This window comes from Aulonocara stuartgranti (genome assembly GCF_965226115.1).
Source record: "Aulonocara stuartgranti genome assembly, chromosome: 5".
NCBI lineage: Eukaryota > Metazoa > Chordata > Actinopteri > Cichliformes > Cichlidae > Aulonocara > Aulonocara stuartgranti.
In genome coordinates this window covers 28991945-29010266 of record NC_138943.1, presented here as the reverse complement: position 1 = coordinate 29010266, position 18322 = coordinate 28991945, and the positions used below count along the sequence as shown (strand labels likewise).

The window sequence follows — 18322 nt, the reverse complement described above, 5'->3', positions numbered from 1 at the left end:
GGCGCCTGCTTAGTGGGCTGCCCACTGCTTCACTGAGTGAATGGGTCAAATGCAGAGAAAAACAAGTAATTTCCCCATGGGGATCAATAAAGTATCCATTATTATTATTATTATTATTATTATTATTGAAATGCTCCCAAAAATGGCACTACAACATATAAATTTATAAAATATACTCTGGCGGACTTGGTTCTATAGGTCTTAAAGGGTTAACAGAGTCCTGCAGACTCCGAAGGACCTCAGTCTCCTCAGCAGGTGGAGTCGACTTCTTATACAGGATGTCTGTATTTGTAGTCCAGTGCAGTTTATTGTTGAGGTGAACACCCAGGTACTTATAAGAGTCCACTATCTCAATGTCTTTCCCTTGGATGTTCACCGATGTTGTAGGGGGTGACTTCCTCCTGGAGTCTATGATCATCTCCTTTGTCTTGCCAGCGTTGATTTGGAGTACGTTGGTCTCACAACAGCCAACAAAGTCACTGATGACCCCCCTGTATTCCTGATCATTCCCGTCTGATACGCATCCAATGATGGCTGTATCATCTGAGAACTTCTGTAGATGACAATCGTCCGAATTATAACAGAAGTCTGAAGTGTAAAGGCTGAAGAGGAAAGGTGAGAGAACCGTGCCCTGTGGTGCCCCCGTGCTGCAGATTACCACCTCGGACACACAGTCATGGAGCCTCATATACTGTGGTCTGTTGGTAAGGTAGTCGATGGTCCATGCAGTCAGCTGTTTGCCTACTCCGGCTCCCTCCAGCTTTCCTCTCAGTAGTGCAGGTTGGATGGTGTTGAAAGCACTGGAGAAGTCAAAAAACATGATCCTCACAGTGCTCCCCGCCTGCTCTAGGTGAGAGAGGGATCAGTGTAACAGGTAGATGACAGCGTCATCCACCCCCATTCCAGAATGGTAGGCGAACTGCAGGGGGTCCATCACTGAGCCCACCAGTGGCCGAAGGTGGTGCAGGATGAGCCTTTCCATGGTCTTCATCAGATGAGAAGTCAAGGCAACAGGCCTGAAGTGGTTGGGCTCCCTGGGGTGTGCAATTTCTGGCACCGGAACCACACAGGAAGTCTTCCACAGTTCAGGAACCCTCTCCAGGCTCAGGCTCAGGTTGAAGATGTACAGGGCCACCTGACAGAGCTGGTCTGCACAGTCCCTGAGCAGTCTGGAGCAGATTCCATCCGGACCTGCTGCCTTCCTTGCCTTCGTCCTCTTAAGCTGATTTCTCACCTGATCAGCTGTGAAGTAGATGTGAGGCTGGGCTGGAGTGGGGGGTGGGGCTGGCTTTGTTGTGGGTAGATGTGTTATGTATCTGAAATGAACACAAGCTGCTTTAGTCACACTGTTTTGTGCTATAAAACATTCAGCCATTTTCTTCCATTTATCCAAATCAGAGTAAGTGGAAGGGAAAAAGATGAGGTACACGGTGGGCAGGTTGCTAATCTTTCACAGAGCTAAAACTTAGTGTTAATTTAGAGTGACTAGTTATCCTAAAGCCACTAATTGCATGTCTTTGGACTGTGGGAGAAAGCTAGATTACTCAGAGAGAACCCACACAGACAGGGGGGAGAACATGCAAGCTCCACACCGAAGGGCCCCAGACCTTCTTGCTGTGAGGTAACAGTGCAACACACATCCTACCTCACGATTCACCTGAATCCTAGTGAAACATTTTAAGAATTTTATGTGTGATTAAAATGTTTTTTTTTTTAATTAACTTTTGTTTTAGTCAAAGAAAGGAGGCACAAACAGCAAATACCCTGCTTTTCTGGTGCATTTAAAAAGTATCACTGACTTGAAAATCAGCACGTACTTCTAGTTGTGTATTCATATATGTAGATATCGTTGTACTTTGTGAACTGCCCATTGAAAACAAATTCAATTTGTGTTAGAAAGTTTAGGTAGTTTTGAAAAGAATACAAAGCAACAATAGCTGCTTTGTATTCTGGGATTAAAATGACATGATTGCTCCGAGTGCAGACAAAAACACAGGTTTTGTTCTGAGCGACAGGACAACATCTCAAATTTAAAAAAAAAGCTGAATTGTATTAGTTAGGGCCATTGATATTCTGACAGTCCTGTTTGAATATCAGTTCCTTGGAGAGAAGAAAATGTCCCTGGTGAGAGAGAGAGAAAAAGAAACAAAATGCTTTAAAACGCTCACGCGAATCATCTTTTAGTCATTCTGCTGGGCTCCCACTCTCAGTGATTTTGTTTTTTTTAATACTTAAGTTACACACGCCACTCTTCACTGACACAAAGACACTGGGTGGACTTTTTATACATTCGGTAGGATTTGTTGACACACCCAGATATTATGCTGGTGCAGCAATTTTCACTTCATTTGTGCAGTTACTGTGCTAAGGTTTTTTTGTTTTTTTTTTAAAGCTGGCAACCACAGAATATTTTCAATGTGTGAAATATGGATCACTGACTTCCAAAAAGCTCTCACCCACAAGCTGGGGGGGAGGTTAAGAGCAAAAAAAAAAAAAAAAAAAAAATCAAATAAACATGAGGCAAATTCTCTCCCCGTTGACATCAAAGTGGCTCACATTTGCAAATTTTTCTTCTTTCAAAGTTTTTCAGGGGTTTATCATTTCAACTTACTTATTGACCATAAAAGGTCTCCAGAAAAAGAAAAAAAAAGATCCTTTGGTTGTAGCTGTTCATCATCATCTCCTCCCCTCCGTCATGTCCTCTCTAGCCTGCTGACACTGATGGTTTCTAAGTGAGTATCTCATCCAACTCTCCCTCTCTCTCTCTCCTCCTGTCATAATCACTGCTCTTTATGATCGGTTTGCCCTCTCTGCCCTTTCAAGATGCGGCGTGTAATGAGGGCTCTGGAGAACTATGTGAGTGGGCTATTTAGCTATTCAGACAAGATCAGCTCACACATCCCACGCTCTCTCTCGCTCGACTCCCTACCAATACCTTTCAGCTGAGTGCAGTGATTGTTTGTCCTGCTCACAAGGTCACACTGTGGATGGAGCCGGAGCAGCTCCGCATTCAACATCCATGACGGGCCTTTTAGTGTCTGCTCACCACATGGAAATTGAATGATTAAAATGGGCGATTTAAATATTCAATTCGATACTACTGTCAAATTATTTTGTATAGCTTAATAGCTGCAAAGGCAACATAAAGGGTCAGTTTTCTCAAATTAAAATAATAATTATAACATAAAAGACATATTTCCTCCCACCAAAATCTGTGCACGCCGTATGAATCCATCATATTTTACACCAGCAGCAGCTTTTCTTTTTTTTTTTTTTTGCAATACTGCCAGAACTCATTAACCTTGAGTTTCAAGTACTGCTTGTACATGCTGTTTGCAGACACATTAATAAGCAGCAAATAATATTATTTCTATTAAGGCCCCCCAAAAAACTTGAAACTTACTCTGCAACCTTCCCCACCCACTGGATAAACAAATTATGTCCATGAGTGCTTATAGATAAACCTGTACAAATTCTTCCTGCAATTCATGTCCAGTCTGCTTGTGTGGGTTTTCCTCCCACAGTGCAAAGCCAAGCATGTTACATTAATTGTGGAGTTGATCCCCAGTTAAGAAAACGAATGGATGCATTTCCAGCAATGAGACTGAAACTAATACACACACACATCCTCCCCATCCATCCAAGCAATCAACCCCAAACGCAAAACAAAGACTGTATGCACTATGTGAGTCAGCACATTATAAATCCAAGTTATACATATATGCAGTAAAAATGTTTAGTTTGTTTGTGCCCTTTTCTTATGTCCTTTGATTCTTAACATTAGTGGAAAATTAACTCATATTGCTGTTTTTAATAATATGATTTATTATGATTTTCAGTTGTGATTGTTCATCACACATTAGTAACATAACTATTTTAAATCATATCTAATTTACCACATAAAAGTGTTAAATTGGAACAGATCGAAAGCGCATCAAATCTGACTTTTTTGACCCAATGCGACCCATGTGCGATCATGCTATGACAGTGTGAACGGCACAAATCCGATATTTTCAAATCCGATCTGGGTCACTTTCGTATGTGGTACTGAATCCGATACATAGCTGATGTTTCAGAAAGCAACTGCTGTGTGAACGGTCATGTCGCATTAAATCCGTCTTTTACGTCACTGACACAAGACAGACGCCAATTATCAGCGCCCGAGAAGACACTGTGAACGCTTCCTGGCCATCCAGTGTAGATGTTGAAACTGTTGGGAAAACAACTTTGAAGAAACGTGAACATTTTATTTGTACTGTATAATCTGCAGATTCTGACAGAAATCTGCAAATATCCTTTGGAGCACCGCTCCTCTCTAAAACAGCAATAAGGATAATTATTAAGGCCATATGTAAATAACAAAATAACTTAAAGCAAAATTGGGAAACGTAAAGTCCGAAACAAGTCTTTATATTAAGGGTCTAAACAGAGCGCGTTGTGTGTGACGTCTTCTTTTGCTTTGAGGGTTCACACTAGAGCGCATTTGCTGTCACATTTTATTTGTAGTGTGAACAAGCAGACAAGAAAATCGGATTTGATCAAAAAATCGGAACTGAGCATTAAGACCTGCAGTGTGAACGTAGCCTAAGATTCAAAGCTTATTACATTAGAAAAAAGGAAAAAAAGAAAAAACCTGCATGTGTAACATGAGTTTAATAATAGAATCTAAACTCTTCTTCAGTTGGTTAAAAACCACAAATTCCCAGAGATATTCTGAGGACAGAAACTCAGGGTCCTGTGTGGCAGTTGTAACACTGCACACGCTAACATGTACTACTTATGTAACGTGTAAGGGAGAAAATGAACATTAAAACTTAATAACAACAAGTTTTACAATCTTTGGTTTTACCCCACATATTGCTCAGTTACAGTATTTGGTCTAATGCTTAGATGACCCCATTAAGACCTCAGTAAGATCTAGATTGCTCAAAACAGCGATGCCCATCTTGCGCAGTGTCCACTGAGGGACACATACCAGGCTGGACATTTCTTCCTGTTAGAAGCGAGTTTTTCCTTCCCACTGTCACCAAGTGCTTGCTCATAGAGGGTCATCTGATTGTTGGGTAATAGAGAATAGAGAAGTCACAAGTTAGGACTAGTAATACTCCTAACTTTACAATATAAAGCGCCTTGAAGGATTTGATTTTAGACAAAGAGAAATTGCTAGATCGTTAGATTTTTAATCTAGTCTGTTCTCACCTCTGTCCCTGTAGTTTAGACTAAGCGCCAACAATGTCCATGCCTGCTAAACGTGCACACCTGCCTCCACCGTGTGCATGCGTCTTTTAGAAGCACCGCCCACCTCTGATTCTTGACCTATGATCGCTCATAGGCTTTCAGCGTCATCTCCCGTTGGACTTGCGTGTCAACATGGCGGCTTCCATGGCATCCCAGGCTGTAGCGAAAGGACTGAGGATAGCTACTTCAAAGCACATACTTCTTGATAAAGCGAAGGTAGCGTCACAGCTTCTCTTGCTGATGTTACGGTCTGCTGCTCGGGCTGGGTGGCTTCGTCGCTGACAGCGTCTCACGGCTAGGGTTAGCAAGTTAGCATGTGTGAGCGGACAGAGGTTTGACAGATCAAAGTTGAACAGTGTGACAGTTCACAGGTGACGTAACAATGCCGTCTTCAAGTCCTGCAGTAGCTCTAATCATGGAGGCTGTTAAATATACGCGCTGCTCTACAAATGATAGTTATTCGGCAAGAGCTTGTTTGAGTAAAGCTTTTCTAATGCGCTCCTGCATGTGAATGTTACTCGTGTACACTGTCTGTCACTATAACTGTGAGTCTGTAAGTTTGTGCGTTTAAGATATTTTTAATTTTTCTTTATTGCGTATAATTGAACTGCAAGGGTCTTCTCGTCAGTAAGTTATTTTGCATGCTTAGGTTCAGCACTTCTACAGTGGGCTGTGTGACCTCTGATGAGCAAAAGTCATAGTGAACAAAACCTCCAGCCTGGCCCCATTTCAGATAAGACCCGAGTAAAAAAGGTTAACCCTTGCACTTTGAGCTTCCAGCATGTGCGTGTGAGCTGGCAACAGCAGCCAGCAGAATTCGCCTGATTAGGGTTGTCTAAGTACACAGTGGCAAATGCTTACAGTTGCACAGTTTCTCATTTAGCAAACAAAGCATTTGGTCTGGTAATTGCAAAGAGTCTTAAACATGCTGCCAGAGCTGCAAGACATAAATCCCCACACCCCTGCACTGTACTGACTAACAAACAAACCCAGTCACACAGAGTTGTGCTTTCATAATAAATTTCAAAGCTCCAGGACGAACAGATGAATAAATTAGCATGATATGCTGTACTGTCAGTTTGATGCTTTTCTGCGCAGTCGGTATCTGAGAACTGGTCTTTCAGGTTGAGGTGCTTGCATAGGTATTTGGAACATTAGTACAAATCACCATAGTGGGTGGACAAAGCAGGGACATCTCATGCTGTGTTTACCTTTCATATTTACTCCCAGATGGATTCAAATGGATGGTAACTTATCATTAAACAGATTTCATGTGCAGTGTGGTAGAGTATTTTTTTATATAGGTGTTGTACCTGGAGGAAAGGTGATTGACTGAAAAATAATTGTGCTTTATGCTGATAGAAAAGAAAATATGTAAATTGAACTTCTTCTTTTATCCAAATTTGTCCAGATTAGCTTGGTAAGCTCCTAATACTAAAACTATTAGACATAATTACATGCTACGTCTCAGTATCAGAATTCATTATTATTGCTTTTCAGCTTTAATATTATGACTTATTACAAAGTATTGTCAGAAACGCATGGAGGTTTTCTTTTTGTGCTTTTGATATGTCTTGTGTTAAACTAGTTGCTTGCTTCTCTGCAACCATTACTAAAGTATAGAGAGGCCAAGTAATGGCCCACACTTTACTCCGATTATAAACCTGCATATATCTGTGCGTCATGCCTCCCCCCCCCCCCCCCCCCCCCCCCTTTTCTTCATGTGGCTATTGCACATAGCTGCATTACTTTCTTAGTCCTTCCAAAATGTGGGCAACCTACAGCTTACCTTGCCGGAACATCTTGGATTGGATGCTGCTTTGATAATGTGCTCTTCACACTGTGCCTTCTATTTAGCCATGTGTCTGTGTCTGTGTTGTTTTTTTTTCATGATTGAAAACCTTTGGTTAATGTTATTACCTAAATAAAAACAATGTCCCAACCAAGGCAACAAATTGCATGAAACATTTCCATTATTTCTTTTCTCATTTTCCACCAACACATTCCTTAGAGCAGGGAATGGGACCCCCTGTAAAGGCTGCAATTATTATAATTTTTTTCCTCCAGCATTAGAAAAAATGCTCTATAGGATTACTAAATCTGCTATTATTATATATCAAATATAAGTGTTTTTTATTTATTTAAAAAAATATATTTTTCATCCATCTAAGAAAGCAACTGTCAGTTTGCTAGTGGACGACAACTTCGCTCTTATTTTGAAAGGTCATTTGGCGGTTAAAATCTGGCCTTTCCAACTCCTGTTTTTCCAACTGGCTATCTTGCTAGCCGGGGGTGGAAAAAGAAGTGTATTTCTTTTTTAGCACTTACAGCACCAACTATATGAAATATCTCTGAAATTGAGGAACCTGCATCAATAACCAGCCTATCTGCATAAGGTAAAATTTAGATATGTCAGTGGAGGCCTGAGACCTGGCCTGAACTGTTCCTTTAAAAAGTAAACTCTAACAAAAGTTTTTATCTCATGTTTACTGGCTCTTTACCTGCTCGTCTTCTGCTTCTTTCACTTCTTTCGCTTCTGTCTCTCTCTTTCTCTCGTTCGGGCCAGGTGATAAGAGTAATGATCGGGGATTTTCTCTGGTGTGTAGCACAGTATCAGGGCCTGAACAGATTAACAGTCAGGTATCGCTACAATAGAATCAAATCAGCTTTGACAGTATGTCAGCTAAGCTGTGGAATTCAATTTGCAATGATTTGTCACCAACAATGCACAGGACATTGCAATATTCAGATGGTTAGGCTCCAAGATACTCCTTAAAGGAGGAGTGAGATGTTATTTTTTTTTTCTCTCTCACACTCTCTCTCTCTCATAAATCAAATCTCCTGAATTCTTGTCTGCACACCGAGATAATCCTCGGGTTGTTTTTCACTGTCGCTGCACAGGGATGAATTTGTAAACCTTTGCTAAGTTTTTATTTTTTGTGTGGCGAGCGTGCTTGGTAATACCCCAACTGTGTTGAAGCCCAGCGTGGTTTGAAGGGGTACACTGGGAAGAAAGGTGTCTCAATGAGACTCAGTCCTGAATATTTTACAGAACAGGGTGGAGAGCCCTCTGCTTGCAACGGCTTCTTTTGCTGGAACTTCAAACGACGGGAGGCTCCCCCATCTGTCTCAGCAAGAACACATTTACATTTCCTCCCCGCAAGGGATACTGGAGGACGAAGTTGGCTCTAACTGGATTTGAATATCGTTCGCCAAGGTTAATAGCCATTTCTGTAGCTGGTGAGGTGCTTAGGCTTTTTCAATAATTTAGAGCGGCTGCAGTCATTAGGAAATGTTGCCAGCCTCTGCAATGAGTAAATGCGCTCCTATCAGCTTAACTTATGCTGTTGTGCCTGTGTAGATAATGAGGGAGAAGTGGGAGTAATGCTGAAAATTACTTGAGAAAACAATGTCAGTGATGGCTGACAGGCGTAATTCATTAAAAGTGCAGTATATTGAAGATCATGTTCAGCTTCTCTATCATCTGTGAAATGAGACCTTCAAAGATTGAGTTTTCCTGGAACTACCCTTTGTGCAAGTCATAGGGATCCGATTCATTGAAAATTCTGACTGGGTCTGGCTGGCTGATCTCTCTGTGCCATAAAGGCGGTGATTCCACTAGCACTGCGTGAGTGAAGAGACTGTGTTACAGAGCACAATGGCTGCTGCCACTTGTAATAAGTACGCTGTAGTACTCTTTGCACAGTTTTGCCTAGATATCGACCATCTCGCCTGCTTAACCTTGGCATGCATGCCATGATCATTTTTAAAGTGGTGACGGCATATTAATCTGAACTTATTGATGAACAAGATAATTAAGCCATCAGCTAAAAGCAGTGCGTGGCTGTTAAAGCACAAGGGGAAGGCTTTTGCAATTCATGAGCTGTGACTGAAGGTTTGTGCCTGTGGCAAAGTTCACAGATATATGGGACTGAACTTTGCCACAGTTGCGCATCCTTGTATTAACTTCTCCTTATTTACTGCATTATCTTCCCTTTAGACCTGACACCTTTGAATCTGACTCCCTCCTCATATTAACTATGCTAATTACTGAAATCCCTATCTGTAGAGACACAACAGTCAGGTTTTCCTTTCTTAAGCCTGTCTGCAGGAGATTAGACCTGCCCTGCCTAAAGACCTGCCAATGATGCAAATCTCACTGATCTAAATCCTGGAGCCATGCTCTACTGCTTCCGTCTCTATCTCTGCTCCACTGTTCTATCCCCGGCTCTGTAACAGGCAGATGTCATTTCTCTCTCCTTACTAAAATGGTCTGAGCGTGACCTTTTTAAAAGGCAAGGGCAAAAAAAAAAAGCTACAAGTGGCTGCTAGCAGTAATAAGAGCAACAGCGCATCTTTTGTGCAATAACCAGACCCAAATTTAATTTATCACTTTTTTTATTTATTTGTTTTGTCCATGTGATCAGAAAGGTAAATTCAGAAAAAGTAAAGTTCTATAGTATAAAGTGCCTTTCTCTGGTAGCTACAACAGAATGAATAGGCCAATCATTTGAAACGCTTTAACATGCATAACTTTTTAAAGGGGGTTATGTAACCTGCAATTTTATTTATTTATTTATTTATTTATTTAAACTAAATAACCTATTCATGCTTTCATCCAAATCTATAGAGGCACTGCCACAGTTGAGGGGTAGAGAGAGGCACTTGTGCCACGAACACTCAAGCACTATATTAATTAGAGCAGATAAGGCTCTTTGAATTAGTCCACTAAAGCTTCATGAGGCATACTCGTGCTGCTTTAAATGGAAAGCATGGCTGTGATTCATACTGGCATGTTTGTGAACACAGCTTCTTCGCGTCGTCCATCTCTCTTATTTTATGTCACCTCTAGCACAGCTTACTACGCAGCGCTTGTCTTATCGCAAGACAGTTTGTATTTATGAGATGCAACGAAGTAGCCAAGTGCCACCTCATTAACAGAGTAACACTGTGCGATCAGTATAGCAGTGACTCTGATAGTCACACAGAGGACTGCTCAATGTGATTCAGCATGTGCGAGTGCGAATGGACACTATAAATTTCCCCTTTTAATTTTTCCTTGGATGGTTAGCTGAATGGATGGGGAAAAGAGATGAGTTCATAACCTGAATGGGAACAAATCAATTACATAGAATTGATGAACTGGCAATCTGTTAATTTCTTAAACATTTGATAATGCCCCTTAAGGAGCATTCTGGTTAATTAAGTCTGCAGTCATTTGTCTTAACTAATTAGGCAGTGTCATTTCAAAGGGTTAGGGACTGGCCATGACAAATAATGAGGATTTTAACCTCACCAGACATCTGGGAATACCACTTAATAATATGTGATATTCGGTGACTGTGATTCGCAGTTTGGAACAAGTGCATTGGTTTGTAATAGGTGAGAGTAAGGACTCATTTTTGTGCAGAAAAAATGGGACTTAACAGCCAATAATAACATGTCAGTGTGTTGCCAAAATTGCTCAAAAATGCTTAACTCTATTGTGATACATTAAAGAAAAATGTCCTTGTATACGGTTTAATGCATCGGTATTGAAACATACTGTTGTCCTGAAAAGTAATTGTTTCTGTACAACAATAACAACAATAACAAAAAAGATGTGCATGGGAGGGCATGAGTGGGGAGAGCGGTGTGCCAACCAAACCTCATTTAAAAATCTGGCCTTGTCAGCTCTTGTTGTGAGAAGTAGGTGCCACTTTTCACTGAGTGTGTGATAAGCTGCAGCTGCTTGAAGTGCATGCCGCTCCAGTCCTCAAGTTAGTGATATTGTCTGTAAAGTGTCTAGATAAGCCTGAAACTAGGTTTAACAGATATACAAAGCATATCTGATATCAATATGCTTATTTCTTATATTCTATGTAAAGTAGAATAGAATATATTGGTATTTCGTTATTCCCCCAGGCATATATGCAAATTAGGCATTTATTTTACTTTCTATTCTATTCTACTAATCTTCCTTAAAGAAAAAGAAAGTTATCACTCTGAAACTGTAGCATGGGATTTGTAAAAAATAAACAAACAAAAAACACTGATTAGTTTCTATTTAGAAGACAAAACCAAAAAAAATGAGTCAACAGTTGAATATGGAAGCCCGTTTCCACCACTAAAAAAAAAAAAGGATCCATAACTCGAAATTTCGAGTTATGGATCCTGGAAATGACGTCATTTCCTTGTTACCCGGAAGCTGAAGCCCTCGGGTACAAATGCTACAGCTAAGCTACCGGTATTACATCCAGTCATGAATGCACAGATTGCTGAGTATTTTCAGCGTGGCTTCAAAAATGATGAAATCCTTGTGTTATTAGCTGAATCACATGGCGTTACTATCAGCAAACGTACTCGCGAAAGCGCCAATTTGTTGCGATCAAGTTTTGAGTGCATGTTACTCTGTGCCATATGCTTCCGGGTAACAAGAAAGTGACCTCATTCACGTAGATTACTGATTGGCAGAACTAAGTCGAAATTTTGAGTTATGGATACTTTTTTGTTTGTTTGTTTGTTTGTTTGTTTGTTTGTTTTAGTGGCGGAAATGGGCTTCCATAATTGAAAAACCCCGGTAAGACCTGAATTGGAGATTCACCCATTTTAAGTTTAGCATCTTTAAAGACAATATATTCCGCACGTCTTTGAAACGCAACTGAAATTTATTGCTAGTCTGCTTGTCAATGTGCCCACTAATACAATCTGAACAGGCTTTTTGGTTTCGTTGTTAAATGTGCTGAAGACTAATTGTAAATGTTCTGGAATATTGTTGCCCAGTCCCTAATGACTGTGACCTGGTGTAGCTAAAACCAAAGAAATGTTTTTTGATGAGAAAAATGTTATTAGATTTTCATCAGAGCTCCCCTTTTTTTTCTGGCTGTGCATTATATGTGCTTAGGTTTGAGCATGTGGCAGCAGTGCATTCATACACTAGATGAAACTGAATCCTTTTTGCAATTACAGATGCTGTTTGATAAAACAATCTGTTGTTCTTTTTACAGAGCTTGCACGTGGACTTGGCACTGAGGAATGTATTTTATCTTTATTTTATTGATGCTGACCTTTCATTTTCTAGTGTTTGACAGCCTTACAAACTAGGAAAACTTCAGAATATGTTTTATGTGCCATAAAACCGCTGGTCTTGCTTTGAGGACCTGTTTCCCAGACATGTATTAAGCTTAGTTCAAGGTCTTTTCTTCAGTCGATATTTTTAAAAAGTTAATCCAGGACTGGGCTCAATACATATCTGGGGAGCTGGATGAAGATGTTCTTCAGCACTTGAATTAATAATAATAATGATTTTAAAGGCACAGACTATTGTTTTTGACGCTCATTATTCTTTAAATGTTGAGTTCCAGATGTCATCAGGGATGGAAGTTTAGTGCTACCTATTGGGAAAACTAATGGATACAAAGTGTCCTTTGTCCTATCTTTAATTGGATCTTTAAAATAATTACAGCTCTGAATGTCATTGTGTCTGTCTTTCTTTTCCCCATGAATCATGGTGACGGTGTGGGAGAAGTAGATCTGCTGTTTGCTTTGTGTTTGATGTACAGGACATGCTGGTGTTGGACTCCTGTCTTTCATTTACATTGGCCTGTTGGCAATTATGGTTTTACCATAGCAGCATCCAGTTATGTTTTTCTGTCTTCTTATTCAAGCACATTAGTATGCTAACATCTGTTAATTATTTCAGAATATCAAAGTACAGCTGGGGGTGATTGGCACATTGGTAATGGTGATTTATATGTTCATAAATGTCCAACTTATCAGTGGCTCCCCTGAGATATCACAGCTCATCCTTAAGGGAGCGTGAATTCAATAGCTGTCAAATGTAAATCTCATAATGGTGCTTTATATGAAAAGTCAGGAGGTGAAGGTAAAACATAGTATATGTGTAGTTAAAATCCACTAGATATTTTGGCAGTTCATTGCAGACATTCTTTCATGTAATAAGGAGGGGGACCAGCAGATTCACGTTTCCAGCTGCAGAGCTTTCTTCCTGCTGGAAATAAAAACATAATTCTTTGTTTTCACTGTAATAGATTCTAGGTGTAGCAGTGCACCTATGGCAGTTTGCTGCAACTGACAGCATATACAAACAAAAATTAACTTTTGCATAACTCCATTTTAATAATTGTATGACATTATTAAACTTCACAACTTTTCCCAAACTACTATAAGTTTAAGGATCTTTTCTCACTTACTCATCTGAAAATAAAGTGCTCTGATATTAGAAACCGGCATAAATACTTAACTGAAAGTGAGCTGCTGTACATTCATCTTCACCTGGCGTATTTGACTTTACAAGACTAAATCAGGTGCAACAGATTTATATAACAAAACCAATGTCAGTTTCTTACATCATTTTTTCAGAGGTAAAATATCGACCCCGTTTTCTTTTTAACTCTATAAATCTCTCTCCATAATTTTCCTCATACCTGCTTTGGTCCTTTGCTCATGCTGAGGCTGCTGACTTCTGAGGTTTAGATTGAGTTTAGCGTTAGCTACTTTTCCTTTGTTAGCTTCTTTAAAATGTCCACGTTCAGGTGATGCAGAGGAGTTAAGCATTGGACTACGTTTGTCTTTATAAATGTTTTTCAGACTCGTCCATCTGTACTTGAATTTATGTCCTCACAGTGAAGAGTTTCCATGGTGAAGACATGTTAGCTTGTGGATTTAAATGTGCGCACAACTATAGACCAGCTTGTAATCAAACATCTGGGAGGCTGTTTGGCTGGTCATTGGTCTCTACTGAGAATGCTGGAAATCGGTTGATTTAAATCATGGATTGATCGATGCATCTCTAATAAAAAATGTCTGCTTTTTTCTGAAAATGGAGAATAAAATAAACACAGCAGGCCATTTCAGAATTTGGCAAGTTAGGAATTCTAAGCAGTCATTAAAAGAACAACAATGAGGTCTTTCATAATGCTTAAATATTTCAAAAGTCCCTTTGACACGTCCTGATTGGACTGTTGCAAACTTTAGAGCTCTGAAAGGAGTGTCACGCAGGTTGCATCGATACAGATTTGCAGTGTCCTCATGAATATGCCTGCTTAAAATTGCCTTAGTCTCTCAAAGGTTGTCAATAGCCTTTCTTTATTTTTGCATAGAAACTAGTAAGGATCAATCCAGGGTTGACTTATTGAAAACTTCCTGTAATAGAACTCACTTTGTCCTGCCATCAGGGCTTTTGATTGATGATAGGCTTTTTGTAAGTGGGATGGTGTCTTGTTCAAGGTGCATTTCTGACTCAGTGCAGCTGTTTACTGCCTTAATGTAGCTCTTCACAGTGTATGTAAGAGATTTATCTGTGTATATATAATGTATAAACTTACTAAGTAAATAATTCAGTGAGATAATGTAAGGTTATTTGTTTTTATTTCTTTTTATTGAGTTTTGAAAGGTGATGACTGACAGTGGCTCCTGTTAAAGTACGTCTCCTGCTTCAGTGCAGCCTCTTCACAAAGTCATTTCATCACTAGTGTAACAATAGATACCATTAGGTTCTCATATTGCTCACATTTCTATATAACAGTTTCCATAAAGTACTGAGTTTTATTATCGCTTTGTTTGTCTGTTTTTAAGAATGGTTTTAATATAACTGTTACAAAGGTAATATTTTTGGAAAGCTGCTGAGCTTGTTTGAATAAATGTTATAATAGGATAGCTGGAAACTAGAGTTTTTTGGGGGGAAATAGTGAAATTGATTTATCAGATGATTTTCTTTATGCATCACTTGACACTTTGTTAGTTACACCCTGTTAGTACTGGGTTTGGACTCCTTTTTGGACTCACCACTGTCTTCGCGGCATCAATCCAGCAGCAATACTCAGATCGGCTGTACAAACCAAGTACAGTTCACACGGTCCTATGTGAACTGTACCTCAGTTTGATGTTTTTAGCTCGCACTTGGTGTGTGTGGTCTTCTGCTTTTATAGCCCTATGCTTCAAGTTTGATGTGTTGAGCATTCAGAGATGCTCTTCTGCACACCACAGTTGTAACAAGTGGTTATTTGAGCCGTCCTATCAGCTTGAAGGATTCGATCTCCTGTGATCTCGGGCATCAAGAGGCCATTCAGACCTCTGTAAACACTAGTGATGGTTGTGGGGAAATACCCCAGTAGATCAGCAGATTCTGAAATAGTTACACCAGCCTGTCTAGCACCAACAACTGTGGCACATTCATAGTCACTTAAATCAGCTTTTTCCTTATACTGATGTTCAGACTGAACCAAAGCAGGTTCTTGACCATGTCTAGATGCCTAAATGCAATGAATTGGTTCCATGTGATAAGCTAATTTGTGTTAATGAGCAGTTGAAGAGATGTACCTAACAAAATTATACTTTGCATACAACATCTTAGTTATATAGATAATGGTAACTGGTCATTTTTATGAACCTTCCAGCAACCTCTTTGAAAAAATATTAACATAAGGTGAAGACACTGCTTAACTGTGCACCATTGCTACATGTGCAGCAGTGTGGGGAGCATTATAAACAATGGAGTCAGAACCACTCTTAATTTGATTTTTCAATAATCAAATGAATCGTTTTAAATATGCCATTTAATATTTTGTGAGTACATATGTATGATGTAATTACTACGAGGATACGTGAATTTCATTACATTGCCAAAAGAAAACGTGTGGCGGAGTCTTTCTTTTACAGCCGCAGTGCTGAAGTCTCTTGTATGATAAATCGCTTGTGTTGAGAGATAATGTTCCTGTACTGTTAACACCTGCCAAATCAGAATCACATCTTCACTCACTATTCGCTGGATCCTGTCTAGACTTACTTCCAAGAAACAAATGTGTTGTTTGACCCGCCGTGTCAACCCTTTGAATTTTTGAGTAACAGATTGACGAGCAGTGCAGCATTGACGCTCGGCTGTTTATGGGCCTGATCAGAGGTGATTGCCTGCTTTGTAACCTTCCCCTGTAAATTAAGGCTTATGGCTCCAATAAATTTTCAAGGGAGCTGGAACTGCTCTGTCAGATGGTGACTTTTTGACATTGTTCTACTCTCATAGTGATAAAGACAACTGCTCTAAATTAGCCTTAGGATATTGACTCCTTAAGTTTAACAGAAGGGCAAATGACAAAGTAGTGGCATGTCTTGAAATGACTTTGCAAAGTGCCAAGATCAGACATACCCTAACTGTGGTGACACTTCTCACAACAAGTGTTGTTTGACATTGTGCATTCTGCTCTCAACTAAGCTTGAGACTGCACAATTCTGTTCCTCTTAGGAGGAAGAGAAGTCCTGATGTTGCACGATGCCGCGCTGATAACCATATGGTCCAGCCAGAGAGGTGTTTTGGGACTAGTGTTGTACATACCAAGATTTTGTCCTTCAACACCACTGGTGGATCAGTACAGCTGCGACAAGGACTTGGCAATCTGATGCATCTGCTGCCATAGCACTATCTGTCCTTCCTGTGCCTCTTTGTGCGAGGGCACAACCAGTGAGTGTTCTGGAAAGAGAGCGCCTGCATGTCTATTCTGCTCATTTCAGTGTTGCAACTATTCTTGTTTGCTTGTTCGTTTTTTGCGTGTAAATCTCATCAGAATTTAGTGCAGGGAATTCAACGTATGAACTGTGGTCTTTAGATTTGTTTACCTTTTTGCAATTCTTTCATTTATGCTAACTATCTAATAAGGTGCCTTTGATGTGAATCGTTTTTGCAGATACTTATGGAGCAAAGGACCATGTCAGGTTGTTTTTGGCTCTTTGTCACATACACGTGAATGTGTATCATCTATTTGTTTAATTACACTTCATCGTGTCTTTTCAAATCTAATATAACCACAGTACACTGAGCACTGACTCACTTAAGGCATATTTTTTGATTTTTCTATTTTTCTATTTTTGCAATTCCATCAGAACATAAGCGTGTGCAAAGCTCCTCTCTTTTATCGTACTTTTCTAGACAAATTTTATTCGCACTTTACAGCAATAACCTTGTGCACCAATACTTTGTTGGAGTTTTACTTTACTGTGTTAAAGGGAAGAAAATTTAAATGTTGATCAAGTAAGTAAGCAGACAACCCATCAAGATATGGCTAAATGTTTGATGTTTGCTTTTAGCATTAAATGAAAAGCCCTGTTAGGATCCATCTTTTCTACAGTGTATTGCTGTGACATTTTCTGATCACTCGCTGAATGTCAGGACTCTTGCTGCAAGCATGCCAAAAGCAAAATCTTTCTCAGAATAAGTGCTTACTCAGTTTAACTTCAGCTTCCCTTTCCTCTGCCTAATTTAAATTTTATAGTTAAGTTATTTTTCCGTGCTTTTGCATCAAATCTAAAATGCAGTTGCACAGGTATAAAGAAGACAAGGTTGAGCTAATAATAGAGTGGTATGGCATTAATACTGTATGACTTTGTGGTTAGTTTGGGGTTATTCCTACCTCCTGGACATTTGCGTGTTCCTGTCCTGAAGGGAAAACCGGAGACAATTTGTGTGGGCCTGCGATGGTTTGTCAGTGGGCCAAGTTCTTCGAAAGTATGGCTGGAATGAGAAAGGGGACTTTTTGATTTACAGAGGAAAATTGTTCCTTCAGTTTTTTTTTCTTCTGCCTCCTCTTACCTTCATATATTAATATAGAGATCATTATTTATCATTGTCACCACTCCACCTCTCTTTCTCCAGTGTGCCCCACTTCCTTCACTTAAATGCATCCATATGAGAGATCTTGAGTGCTTTTGTCTGTAGAGAGGTTTGCTCTGAATACTTTATCCCATCTTGGGCCCATTGCATACAACTTTGTTTGTGCCAGTGTCTAGTCTAGTCACCATTGTGCACAGCAAACCTTATGTCTATTCTTGTCATCTTTGTGTGTGCATTAAGAATAAGTAGAGCAGTAGTTAGGCTGAAGGACTGTGTAGGATCGTCTCTAGAGTGCTGCTGATGATAATTACTGTAGAGAGTGTGTCTCGAGGGACTGCAGGCCAGCTGCCTGCTTGCCTCCCTGCCTTACTGCCATACTGTCATCCAACACTTGCAGCTTTTTTGTTTTTTTTCCAGGGCAACCATGCAGTACTCAGATTATTTCTCTTCCTGTCAAGATGTCAGCACTATCATGACTTTCTT

General features: G+C 39.9%; 1 protein-coding gene across 1 annotated transcript in view; it reads left to right on the top strand.

Annotated features, from left to right (window-relative positions):
- The first annotated feature begins 5331 nt into the window (after positions 1-5331).
- Positions 5332-18322, top strand: part of suclg2 (succinate-CoA ligase GDP-forming subunit beta) — a 109054-nt gene continuing 96063 nt past the window's right edge. Inside the window, exon 1 of the mRNA XM_082532681.1 lies at positions 5332-5454. Within this exon, the coding sequence (XP_082388807.1) occupies positions 5371-5454 (84 nt within the window). The 5' untranslated portion in view covers positions 5332-5370. The remainder of the gene's footprint in view (positions 5455-18322) is intronic.